Source organism: Tachyglossus aculeatus, chromosome 4 (genome assembly GCF_015852505.1).
Source record: "Tachyglossus aculeatus isolate mTacAcu1 chromosome 4, mTacAcu1.pri, whole genome shotgun sequence".
Classification (NCBI taxonomy): domain Eukaryota; kingdom Metazoa; phylum Chordata; class Mammalia; order Monotremata; family Tachyglossidae; genus Tachyglossus; species Tachyglossus aculeatus.
This window is the reverse complement of record NC_052069.1, coordinates 12,419,763-12,432,817: the sequence shown is the minus strand read 5'-3', so window position 1 is coordinate 12,432,817 and position 13,055 is coordinate 12,419,763. Positions and strand designations below refer to the sequence as shown.

The window sequence follows — 13,055 nt, the reverse complement described above, 5'->3', positions numbered from 1 at the left end:
ATGACCTGTGACTCCAAAGCCCAAGCTCTTCCCACTGAGCTATGCTGCTTCTCTACTATGCTATGTAGTATGCTATGCTATGTATGCTATGCTGCTTCTCTTCTCTGCTGCTTTAAATGCCACAGTGGTTATTATTATTAGGTCACAAATGCAGAATTGGCTAATAAGGAGCTCTCTGACAGCGTGGTAAAGACAACCAACAGTCCTGTTTTTTTTTCCAGGTGTTGCTCTCAGTGCCCTCCCCATGTACCTGAGTGAAATTTCACCCAAGGAAATCCGAGGTTCCTTAGGACAAGTTACCGCCATCTTTATCTGCATTGGCGTGTTCGTGGGACAGATCCTAGGGTTGCCTGAGATATTTGGAAGGGTGAGTCTGGGGATTTTCTGCCCCTTGTATGATGGATTTTGACTATGTCACTTCTGACTACAAGAGAAGAAGCAGCATGGTATACGGGCCGGAGAATGGTCCTGGGAGTCTGGTCATGGGTTCTAATTCAGCCTCCACCACTTCATCATCATCAATCGTATTTATTGAGCGCTTACTATGTGCACAGCACTGTACTAAGCGCTTGGGAAGTACAAATTGGCAACATATAGAGACAGTCCCTACCCAACAGTGGGCTCACAGTCTAAAAGGGGGCGACAGAGAACAAAACCAAACATACTAACAAAATAAAATAAATAGAATAGATATGTACAAATAAAATAACTAAATAAGTAGAGTAATAAATATGTACAAACATATATACATATATACAGGTGCTGTGGGGAAGGGAAGGAGGTAAGAAGGGGGGGATGGAGAGGGGGACGAGGGGGAGAGGAAGGAAGGGGCACAGTCTGGGAAGGCCTCCTGGAGGAGGTGAGCTCTCAGCAGGGCCTTGAAGGGAGGAAGAGAGCTAGCTTGGCGGAGGGGCAGAGGGATTGGGGGCATTCCAGGCCCGGGGGATGACGTGGGCCGGGGGTCGATGGCGGGACAGGCGAGAGCGAGGTACGGTGAGGAGATTAGCGGCGGAGGAGCGGAGGGTGCGGGCTGGGCTGGAGAAGGAGAGAAGGGAGGTGAGGTAGGAGGGGGGCGAGGGGATGGACAGCCTTGAAGCCCAGGGTGAGAAGTTTCTGCCTGATGCGCAGATTGATTGGTAGCCACTGGAGATTTTTGAGGAGGGGAGTGATATGCCCAGAGCGTTTCTGGACAAAGATAATCCGGGCACCACTTGTCTGCTGTGTGACCTTGGGCAAATCACTTCACTTCTCTGGGCTCCAGTAACCTCATCTGTAAAATGGCACTGTGAGCCCCACGTGGGACAAGGGACTGTGACCAGCTCAATTTGCTTGTTTCCACCCCAGAGCTTAGTACAGTGCCTGGCGCATAATAAGCACTTAACAAATACCATAATGAAGAAGAAGAAGAATGAGTAGAACAAGAACCTCTATGCCTATGGGGTGTTCTATAGAGAAGCAGCGTGGCTCAGTGGAAAGAGCACGGGCTTGGGAGTCAGAGGTCATGGGTTCAAATCCCGGCTCTGCCGCTTGTCAGCTGTGTGACTCTGGGCAAGTCACTTAACTTCTCTGTGCCTCAGTTACCTCATCTGTAAAATGGGGTTTAAGATTGTGAGTCCCACATGGGACAACCTGATCACCTTGTAACCTCCCCAGCACTTAGAACAGTGCTTTGCACATAGTAAGCATTTAACAAATACCAAAATTATTATTATTATTATTATTCTAAAATCCTACTGATTGGGCACCCACTGAATGTAATGCTAGGGCAAGTATACCAGAAACTTAAAGCATTTTCTTTTCAGATAGAATTGGGATAAATAGAGAAGCAACATGGCTTAGTGGGAAACAACAGCACCTGGTTTCTAATCCTGGTTCTGCCGCATGTCTGCTGTGTGACCTTGGGCAAGTCACTTCACTTCTATGGGCCTCAGTTCCTTCAACTATAAAATGGGGATAAAAGAGTGAGCCCCATGTGGGACAGGAACTGTGTCTGATGAACTTGTATCTAGATTAACTTGTATTCATTCATTCATTCAATCGTATTTATTGAGCGCTTACCGTGTGCAGAGCACAGTACTAAGCACTTGGGAAGTACAAGTTGGCAACATATAGAGACGGTTCCTACCCAACGGGCTCACAATCTAGAAATCTAATTTGAGATTAACTTGTATCTTCCCCCTCCTTCCTCTTCCCCACCTCCCCCTTCCCATCCCCCCTGCCTTACCTCCTTCCCCTCCCCACAGCACCTGTATATATGTATATATGTTTGTATGTATTTATTACTCTATTTTATTTGTACATATTTATTCTATTTATTTGATTTGTACATATTTATTCTATTTATTTTATTTTGTTAATATGTTTTGTTTTGTTCTCTGTGTCCCCCCCTTCTAGACTGTGAGCCCACTGTTGGGTCGGGACCGTCTCTATATGTTGCCAACTTGTACTTCCCATGCGCTTAGTACAGTGCTCTGCACACAGCAAGCGCTCAATAAATACGATTGAATGAAAAATGAATGAATCTACCCCAACACTTAGAACAGGGCTTGGCACATAATGAGCACTTAACAAATATCATAATTATCATTATTATTATATTTTGATGGCTTAATTTTGGTCCTGCTTCATTTTGTTTCAATCAGTCAATCAATCAATCGTATTTATTGAGCACCTACTGTGTGCAGAGCACTGTACTAAGCGCTTGGGAAGTACAAGTTGGCAACATACAGAGACGGTCCCTACCCAACAGTGGGTTCACAGTCTAGAAGGGGGAGACGGAGAACAGAACAAAACATATTAACAAAATAAAATAAATAGAATGGATATGTACAAGTTTCCCCTCGCTTTGACTTCTTCCACTGTTTCATCCCCTTCATATCTTTAATCGATCATCATCGGTGGTATTTTCTGAGCACTTACTGAGTGCAGAACAGTGGCCTAAGCCAATGGGAGAGTACAATGCAACAGAATTGGTAGGCATATTCCCTGCTCACGAGGATCTAACTGCCTAGAAGGGGGAGACAGACACTTAAATAATTTACAGATAGTTGTTTCCAAGTGTAATGGGGCTTGGACCGCTCCACTGACAGGGGGAAGACTGAGTCCTGCTTGGCTGAAGGTGTGCTTGTGGGCAGGGAACGTGTCCGTTTATTGTTATATTGTACTCTCCCAAGCACTTAGTAGTGTATATATGTTTGTACATATTTATTACTCTATTTATTTTACTTGTACATAGCTATTCTATTTATTTTATTTTGTTAATATGTTTTGTTTTGTTCTCTGTCTCCCCCTTCTAGCCTGTGAGCCCACTGTTGGACAGGGACCGTCTCTATGTGTTGCCAACTTGTGCTTCCCAAGCGCTTAGTACAGTGCTCTGCACACAGTAAGCGCTCAATAAATATGATTGATTGATTGATTGATTGATTGAAAGCTAAGTGCCATTTCTGTGACTTTGAAGGTGGGGAGAGTGATCGTCTCTCAGCTCTGAAGAGGGAGGGAGTTTCAGGCCGGAGGCGGGATGTGAACAAGGAGTTGGTGAAAAGAGAAACGAGATCGAAGTACTGTAAGGAAACAGGGGCTAAAAAGTGAAGTGTGCCAGCTGGATTGTAGTAGGAGGAACAAGTATTGAGTTCCCATTTTGTAGATGAGCAAACTGAGGCACAGAGAAGTGAAGTGACTTGCCCAAGATCATACAGCAGCCAAGTGGCAGAGTTCAGATTAGAGCCCAGGTTCTCTGATTCCCAGTCCCACGCTTTTTCCACTTGGTCACGCTGTTCCTCCGATCACCCAACATTTGTCTTTCTAACTGAAATATGTTGAGTTGATTTGAATTTCTCTGTTTAAACACTATTAGTCCATTATCCTTGAAGGGAGGGAAAACTGAGCTTCCAAAAATAATAGAAAGGAGAAAGCCAGGGCTAAATCCAAGTGCTAATGAACATTTCTCTCTGAATTTGAATTGCAAGGACAAACAGGGTGAGAGAATTATTCATGGACTTGGCAAGGGGAAGATAAAATAGGGAATGTTGATGAGTTAAAGTCTGCGTCTTGAATTAAGGAGGATTTTCTCCCAGCCTCTTGACTGTGAGTTTGTTTTGGGGAGGGAACATATCTCCCAAATCTGTTGTATTGTACTCTTCCAAGTGCTTGGTAAAATGCCCTGCACACAGTAAGCACTCAATAAGTGTGATTGATTGATTATTATTACTGAGCATTGATGAAGCGCTTTAAACTTCCAAAGCACTTTCTCAGTTGCTGTAATTCCTCCTGGGTGGAAGATAAAGCGGATGAAAGATGAAAAGCAAAAACAGATTAAAATCTTATAGAAAACATAAATTGGGACAGTTGGAAGAAACAACAGAGTTTAAATATATGTTTATTAGTGCTGGAGGATAAGCCCCCCCTTTTACTCTGCTCCCCCTACCATCCCCATCACCCCAACTCACTTCCTTTTCTATACCACCCTCCCCCGCCCCACAGGCCTTGTGTATGTATATATATATATAACATATATATATATAAATAATTCTATTTATTTATATTAATGATGTGTATATATTTATAATTCTATTTATATTGATGCTATTGATGCCTGTGTACTTGTTTTGATGCCTGTCTCCCCCCTTGTAGACTGTGAGCCCGTTGTGGGCAGGGATTGTCTCTGCTGCTGAATTGCACTTTCCAAGTGCTTAGTATAGTTCTTTGCACACAGTAAGTGCTCAATAAATACGGTCGAGTGAATGAATGAATGAATCCCTAAGTGTTTAAGGGATGAAGAGATAAGTGCATAGGTGATCAGTCAATCAATCATTGCTATTCATTCATTCATTCAATCGTATTTATTGAGCGCTTACTGTGTGCAGAGCACTGTACTAAGCGCTTGGGAAGTACAAGTTGGCAACACATAGAGACGGTCCCTACCCAACAGCGGTCTTACAGTCTAGAAGGGGGAGACAGACAACAAAACAAAACATATTAACAAAATAAAATAAATAGAATAAATATGTACAAATAAAATAAATGAATAAATAGAGTAATAAATCCGTACAAACATCTATACATATATACAGGTGCTGTGGGGAGGGGAAGGAGGTAAGGCGGGGGAGAGGAAGGAAGGGACTCAGTCTGGGAAGGCCTCCTGGAGGAGGTGAGCTCTCAGTAGGGCACATACTGTGTGCAGAGCAATCAATCAATCAATCGTATTTATTGAGCGCTTACTGTGTGCAGAGCACTGTACTAAGCGCTTGGGAAGTACAAGTCGGCAACACATAAAGACAGGCCCTACCCAACAGCGGGCTCACAGTCTAGAAGGGGGAGACAGAGAACAAAACCAAACATACTAATAAAATAAAATAAATAGAATAGATATGTACAAGTAAAATAAATAAAGTAATAAATATGTACAAACATATATACATATATACAGGTGCTGTGGGGAAGGGAAGGAAGTAAGATGGGGGGGATGGAGAGGGGGACGAGGGGGAGAGGAAGGAAGGGGCTCAGTCTGGGAAGGCTTCCTGGAGGAGGTGAGCTCTCAGTGGGGCCTTGAAGGGAGGAAGAGAGCTAGCTTGGCGGATGGGCAGAGGGAGGGTACTCCAGTCCCGGGGGATGATGTGGGCTGTACTAAGAGCTTGGGAGTGTACAGTACAACAGAGTTGGTAGACATACTCCCTGCCAACAAGGAGCTTACAGTCTAAAGGGGAGACAGACACTTAAATGAATTACATAAAAAGATATGTACATCAGTGCCGTAGGGCTGAGGGTGAGGTGAATAGCAAGTGCTTCTAAACTGTAAGCTCATTCTCTAGACTGTAAGCTCATTGTGGGGAGGGAAAGTGTCTGTTTTATCATTATATTGTACTCTCCCAAGGGCTTTGTACAGTGCTCTGCATACAGTAAGCCCTCAAATAAATATGATCGAATGATTTCTTCAAGAGTACAGGTTCAAGTGAATAGGTGGCACAGGAGGGAGAGGGAATGGGGGAATGAGGGCTTAGTTGGGGAAGGCCTCTCGAAGGAGATGGGATTTCAATAAGGTTTTGGAAGTGGAGGGAATGGTATAAAGGGGAAAGGAGTTCCAGGCCAGAGGTAGGAAGTAACAATAGTAATAATAATAATAGTATTTAATAATAATGATACAAGGTGATCAGGCTGTCCCACGGGGGGGCTCACAGTCATCATCCCCATTTTACAGTTGAGGTAACTGAGGCTCAGAGAAGTGAAGTGACTTGCCCAAAGTCACACAGCTGACAAGTGGTGGAGCTGGGATTTGGACCCATGACCTCTGACTCCAAAGCCCGTGCTCATTCTGCTGAGCCACACTGCTTCTCTAAAATTCATACGTCCAACATGGGGTTCAAACCCACGACCCTGAGATTAAGTCTCGTGCTCTACCGACTGAGCTAGCTGGGCTTACTATATGCCGCTCACTCTTCTAAGTGTTGGGGTGGAAAAAGGAAATCGGGTTGGACACGGTCCCTGTCCTATGTCTCCCTCCCCATTTGACAGAGGAAGTAACTGGGGCGCAGAGAAGTGAAGTGACTTGCTCAAGATCACACAGCGGACAAGTGGCAGAGCTGAGATTAAAACCCATGACTTTCTGATTACCAGAAAGGATCTGATAGTGAGATAGATGAGACGGAGGTACAGTGAATACATTGGCATTAGAGGAGGCATTAGAGGTGTTGGCTGGGCTGCAGCAGGAGAGTAGCGAGGTAAAATAGGAGGGGGAGATCGGATTGAGTGCTTTGGAGGTGATTCTGAGGAATTTCTGTTCAATATGGAGATGGAGGAACTAGGGACTTAAAATAGGACTAGTAGGGGCCTAATCTGAATAACTATTCAGGTTTGATTTTAGATTTGCAGCTGCTTCTTTCAATTGCGTAGATCCCCAAATCTGAAATTTTACACCCAATCAATCAGTGGTATTTATTGTGTTTCCTGTGTGCAGAGCACCGTTCTAAGCGCTTGGAAAAGTACAGTACAACGGAGTTGGTAGACGTGAACCCTGCCCACAAGGAACTTTCAGTCTAGACCCAATTTTAAGTGCTGCTTTTGTCTACGGGACGTAATCGGGGGGGAAACTGGAAATCACTGAAATCCTGCATTGCAATGATGTCCCATTCATTCATTCATTCAATCATATTTACATCATTATTATTATTATTACTGAGCTCCTACCATATGCACTGCACTGTACCAAGCGCTTGGGAGAGTACAGTATCACAATAAGCAGACACATTCCTTACCCACAACGAATTTACAGTCTAGAGGAGAGGGGCGACAGACATTAATACAAATTTAAAAAATCCAGACATGTACATAAGGGTGGTGGGGCTGGAAGAGGGGATGAATAAAGGGAGTAGAAGAGAGTGGAAGAGGAAAGGACAGCTTAGCCAGGGAAGGCCTCTTGGAGGAGACGTGCCTTCAATAATTATTTGAAGTGGGGGAGAGTCATTGTCCGTTGGATTTGAGGAGAGAGAGCATTCCAAGCCAGAGGCAGGATGTGGGCGAGGGGTTGGCGGCAAGAGAGACAGAGATCAAGGAGCTTGTGTTACTTCTGTTTCTAAACAAAAGGGAAGGAGCATAGAGCCCTAATGGAGAGAACCTGGGGCTGGAAATCAAAGGACTTGGGTTCTAATCCCAACTCTGCCACTCATCTGCTGTGTTACCTTGAGCAAGTCTCTTCATTTCTCTGTGCCTCAGTTACCTCATCTATAAAATGGGGATTCAATATCTTTCCTCCCTCCTGCTTGGACGGTGAGCCTCATGAGGGACCTGATGATCTCCCCCTCTCCCCCTCGTCCCCCTCTCCATCCCCCCATCTTACCTCCTTCCCTTCCCCACAGCACCTGTATATATGTATATATGTTTGTACATATTTATTACTCTATTTTACTTATTTTATTTATTTATTTATTTATTTTACTTGTACATATCTATTCTATTTATTTTATTTTGTTAGTATGTTTGGTTTTGTTCTCTGTCTCCCCCTTTTAGACTGTGAGCCCACTGTTGGGTAGGGACTGTCTCTATATGTTGCCAACTTGTACTTCCCAAGCGCTTAGTACAGTGCTTTGCACACAGTAAGCGCTCAATAAATACGATTGATTGATTGATTGATTGATCTTGTATTTCATTCAATCATATTTATTGAGTGCTTACTGTGTGCAGAGCACTATACTAAGTGCTTAGTATCTACCCCAGTGCTTAGTACAATGTTTATCACATAGCAAGCACTTAACAAATATCACAATTATAATTATCATTATTTTGATAGTGATATTATTATTGGGATAATAATAATAAAAACCATGACTGTCCATTGGTGATAACATTAATATTTTGATTGCGGTTTTGAGAGTGAACTTTGAGCCTAAGAATAAACTTTAGCTTGCATTTAAAATGTAAAAAGAAATCCATTCACCCATGTTAAAATTATTTGAACAGCCATAGAGAAAAAATTAAACATACCCAATTTCTGAGGATAATTTTTCCACTTCAGTGATTCAGAAATCATTTTCATTCCCTGGTATTAGGCACCTGAATTTTTGACCTGACCTAGACTTTTGTGCTGGGGCCTGAAAAATTAATGTGCATTTTGTATGTCAAGAGCTATAGCTGATTACTTCCTTCTTAGGGAAATAGGAAAAGAACTTTCCAATTGTAATCTTTTTAAAACTTGCTTAGAACTGTGGAAAAAATACTGTACCTATTAAAAGTCTATCTCTGGGAGGATTATTCTTTTAAGATGAGGAAATGCAGAGTTACTTTTCCAGCACGATACTAAAATCTGGGGTAGATATAAAATAACATAGTCCTGGTCCCATATAGATCTCCCAATCTAAATGGGAGGGAGAACAGGTATTTAATTATCTCCACTTTACAGATGAGGAAACTGAGGCACAGATAATTTATATGCAGTGGTATTAGAACCCAGGTCCTTCTGACTGTCAGGATTATGCTAATAATAATATGTGTTATATTATATTGTGTTATATATAACACAATATATATATATATTATATTGTGTTATATAATAACATGTGGGACAAATAATATTTGTCCCACATGTGAGCCCCATGTGGGACAAACTGATCACCTTGTAACCTCCCCAGCGCTTAGAACAGTGCTTTGCACATAGTAAGCGCTTAATAAATGCCATTGTTATTATTATTATTATTATTATTAAAGTGGGAGGGTGTTTCAGGCCAGAGCAGGACGTGGGCTAGAGGTAGAAAAAATGGGGGTGCAGTGAGTAGTTTGGCATTTAGAGGACAGAGTAAGTGCTCAATAAATACAATTGATCGCTTGATAAATTGATCCTCCTAGGGCTCTGTTCCCACTAACCTTTCCAGGGGGAGAGTTTCTTGTGCCTTATTAAAAGCACACCTCCTCTAAGAGGTCTTCCCTGACTAAGCCCTCATTTCCTCTTTTCCCACTCTCTTCTGGGTCACCTTTGCACTTGAATTTGCACCCTATATCCACCCTACCCTCAGCCCCACAACACTCATTTCTCCCCCAAAAAGATGTTGTCGAAAGATCTCATGAGGATGAGTGAAATAATACATGTGAAAATGCTCTGAGCTCTTCAGAGGAAAGATGTAAGCTGATGGTATTTTATCAGCACCCACTAACTTCATTCATTTATTTATAGTATCATCAGTCTCCCTCTCTAGACTCTAAGATGTATTAGGGTTTTTTTATAGAAAAACCCCACTAACTTCGTTCATCATTCATTTATTTATAGTATCATCAGTCTCCCTCTCTAGACTCTAAGATGTTTTAGTTTTTTTTATAGCATTTGTTAAGCACTTACTACTTGTACTGATGTCTGCCTAGCCCCCTCCGGACTGTTAGCCTGTTGTGGACAGGGACTGTCTTTATTGCTGTATTGTACTTTCCCAGTGCTTAGTACAATGCTCTGCACACAGTAAGTGCTCAATAAATATGATTGAGTGAATGAATGAATGCGCCAGGCACTTACTAAGCACTAGGGTAGATACAAGTTAATCAGGTTGGACACAATCCATGTCCTACGTGGGGCTCACAATCTTAATCCCAATTTTACAGATGAGAAAGCTGAGGCACGGAGAAGTGAAGTGATTTGCCCAGGTCACACAGTAGACAAGTGGCAGAGAAAGGCTTAGAATTCAGGTCCACTGGACGTCAAGGCCCGTGCTCTATCCACTAGGCAACACTGCTTCTCCTTGTAGGCAGAAAACATGTCTACCAAGTGGGTGTACTCTCCCAACCACTTAATAAATGCTCTGTACAACAGTAAGCATGCAATAAATGTGCTTGATTAATTGATTGCTGCCGAAGCCCCTCCCAAATATTTTTTCAGCCCAGCTTTTCTCCCCTAAACAGATGTTGACGAAAGATCTCCTGAGGATGAGTGAAATAATATCCGTGAAAATGCTCTGAGCTCTTCAGAGGAAAGATGTAATCTGATGGTATTCTATCTGCACCCACTAACTTCATTCATTCATTCGATCATATTAATTGAGCACTTACTGTGTGCAGAGCACTGTACTAAGCGCTTGGGAAGTACAAGTTGGCAACATATAGAGACGGTCCCGACCCAACAACGGGCTCACAGTCTAGAAGGGGGAAACAGACAACAAAACAAAACATGTGGACAGGTATCCAGTCATCAGAATAAATAGAGATAAAGCTAGATGCACATCATTAACAAAATAAATAGAACACTGACAATATCTATATGCTACCATAAGGAGTAGTTGTAATGGTATTTATTGAACGCTTACACAGTGCACTGTACTGAGATTTTTTCAGACCATTTCTCGTGTGGGCTTCTGAGCATGTTGTTCCATTTTAGCAAGGGTGTCCTTGGGAAGTACAAATCTTGCCTTGATAAATGTTTTGTGTAGTAGCCAGAATGCTGAAAAATTCTCCTATCCTCCTAGTCAACTAATTTCCCTTCCCCTCATTCCTTATTGGCCTTCCTTCAATCCTTATTCTCCACCACCAATATATAAGTACTTAGTACAGTGCCCTGCACACAGTAAGTGCCCAATAAATATGATTGAATGAATTGAATGAATATTCCACCAGCAATTTACACATCATCATTAATCTTTCTGTACTTTGGCTGTTAACCACGACAGTGTAGCATTGGCTTAGTGGAAACTTCCCAAGCCCAACTTGTACTTCCCAAGCGCTTAGTACAGTGCTCTGCACACAGTAAAAGCTCAATAAATATGATTGAATGAATGAATGAAATGGACAGACCACAGGCTTGGGAGTCTGAAGACGTAGGTTCTAATCCTGACTCCAACACTTTTCTGCTGTGTGACCTTGGACAAGTCAGTTAACTTTTCTGTGCCTCAGTTACCTCATCTGTAAAATGGAGATTTAAAGTGTGAGCCCCACGTGGGGCAACCTGATTACCCCATACTTATCCCAGTGCTTAGAACGGTGTACGGCACATAGTAAGCGCTTAACAAATACCATAATTATTATTATGTATGTCAAAGACCTGTCTCTCATCCTCCACATTAGAAGTTTGAATTCTGCATGACTTTGGGCAAGTCATTCAATATGTCTGACCCTTAGTTTCTTCATTGGTGAGGGTAAAGATGCCTGTTCTCTCTCCCCCTTAGCCTGAGACCCCCATATGGGATAGGCATCGGATCGAATCTGCTTATCTAGTATCTCCCTCAGCACTTTGCACAGTGTTTGGCATATAGTGAGAGCTTAAAGGGAAACAACATGGTCTAGAGGATAGAGTACGGTGCTGGGAGTCAGAAGAACCTCGGTTCTAATCCCGGCTTTGACGATTGCTTGCTGTGTGACCTTGGGCAAGTCACTTTACTTCTCTGTGCCTCAGTTACCTCATCTGTAAAATGGGGATTAAGACTGTGGGACAGAGACAGTGTCCAACTTGATTTGCTTGTATCATTCATTCATTCAATTGCATTTATTAAGCGCTTACTGTGGGCAGAGCACTGTGCTTAATACAGTGCCTGTACATAGTAAGCGCTTAAAAGGTGACTTCATTGTGGGCAGGGAATAAGTCTGTTTATTGTTATACTGTACTCTCACAAGTGTTTAGTATAGTGCTTTGCACACAGTAAGCACTCAATAAATACGATTGAATGGGTGAATGAACAAATATGGCTGTTATTGCTTTTATTATTATTAATAACAAATACCACTGTTATTATTGTTGTTGGTATTATTATTTTGCCGGTCCATGTCTCTTCCGATGACCTTTGTGGACACAGGACAGATAGTTGCATGTGAGCTCCTGGGACTTATTCAGTCATTCCTTCAGTCGTCTTTATTGAGCGCTTACTGTGTGCAGAACAATGTACTAAGCACTTGGAAAGTACAATTCAGGAACAAAGAGAGACAATCCCTGCCCACAACGGGCTCACAGTCTAGAAGGGGGAAGACAGACATCAAAACAAGAAAACAGGCATCAATAGCATCAATATAAATAAATAGAATTGTAGGTATATATATGCACATCAAAACAAGTAAACAGGCATTAATATAAATAAATAGAATTATAGATGTGTACATAGATACACAAGCGCTGTAGGGCAGGGAGGGAGGGTAGAGCAAAGGGAGTGAGTTGGGATGATGGGAAGGGGAGGAGGAGCTGAGGAAAAAGGAGTCTTAATCTGGGAAGGCCTCCTGGAGGAGTTGAGCCTTCAGCAGGGCTTTGAAGGGGGGAAGTGTGATTGTTTGGCGGATGTGTGGAGGGAGGGCATTCCAGGCTAGAGGTAGGATGTGGGCCAGGGGTGGACGGCAGGACAGGCGAGAACGAGGCACAGTGAGGAAGTGACTGGCAGAGGACTGGAGTGTGCAGGCTGGGCTGGAGAAGGAGAGAAGGGAGGTGAGGTAGAAGGGGGCGAGGTGATGGAGAGCTTTGAAGCCAATAGTGAGGAGTTTTTGCTTGATACAGAGCTGGATAGGCAACCACCGGAGATTTTTGAGGAGGGGAGTGACATGCCCAGAGCGTATCTGTAGCAGCAGAGTGAAGTATAGACTGAAGTGGGGAGAGACAGGAGGTTGGGAGATCAGAA

General features: G+C 42.8%; 1 protein-coding gene across 3 annotated transcripts in view; it reads left to right on the top strand.

Annotated features, from left to right (window-relative positions):
* SLC2A9 (solute carrier family 2 member 9) overlaps nucleotides 1-13,055 on the top strand; it is a 352,960-nt gene that overhangs the window by 179,248 nt on the left and 160,657 nt on the right. For all 3 annotated transcript variants that reach the window (XM_038745103.1, XM_038745104.1, XM_038745102.1), the window contains one exon: nucleotides 222-367. In XM_038745103.1, coding sequence (XP_038601031.1) covers nucleotides 222-367 — 146 coding nt within the window. The remainder of the gene's footprint in view (nucleotides 1-221; nucleotides 368-13,055) is intronic.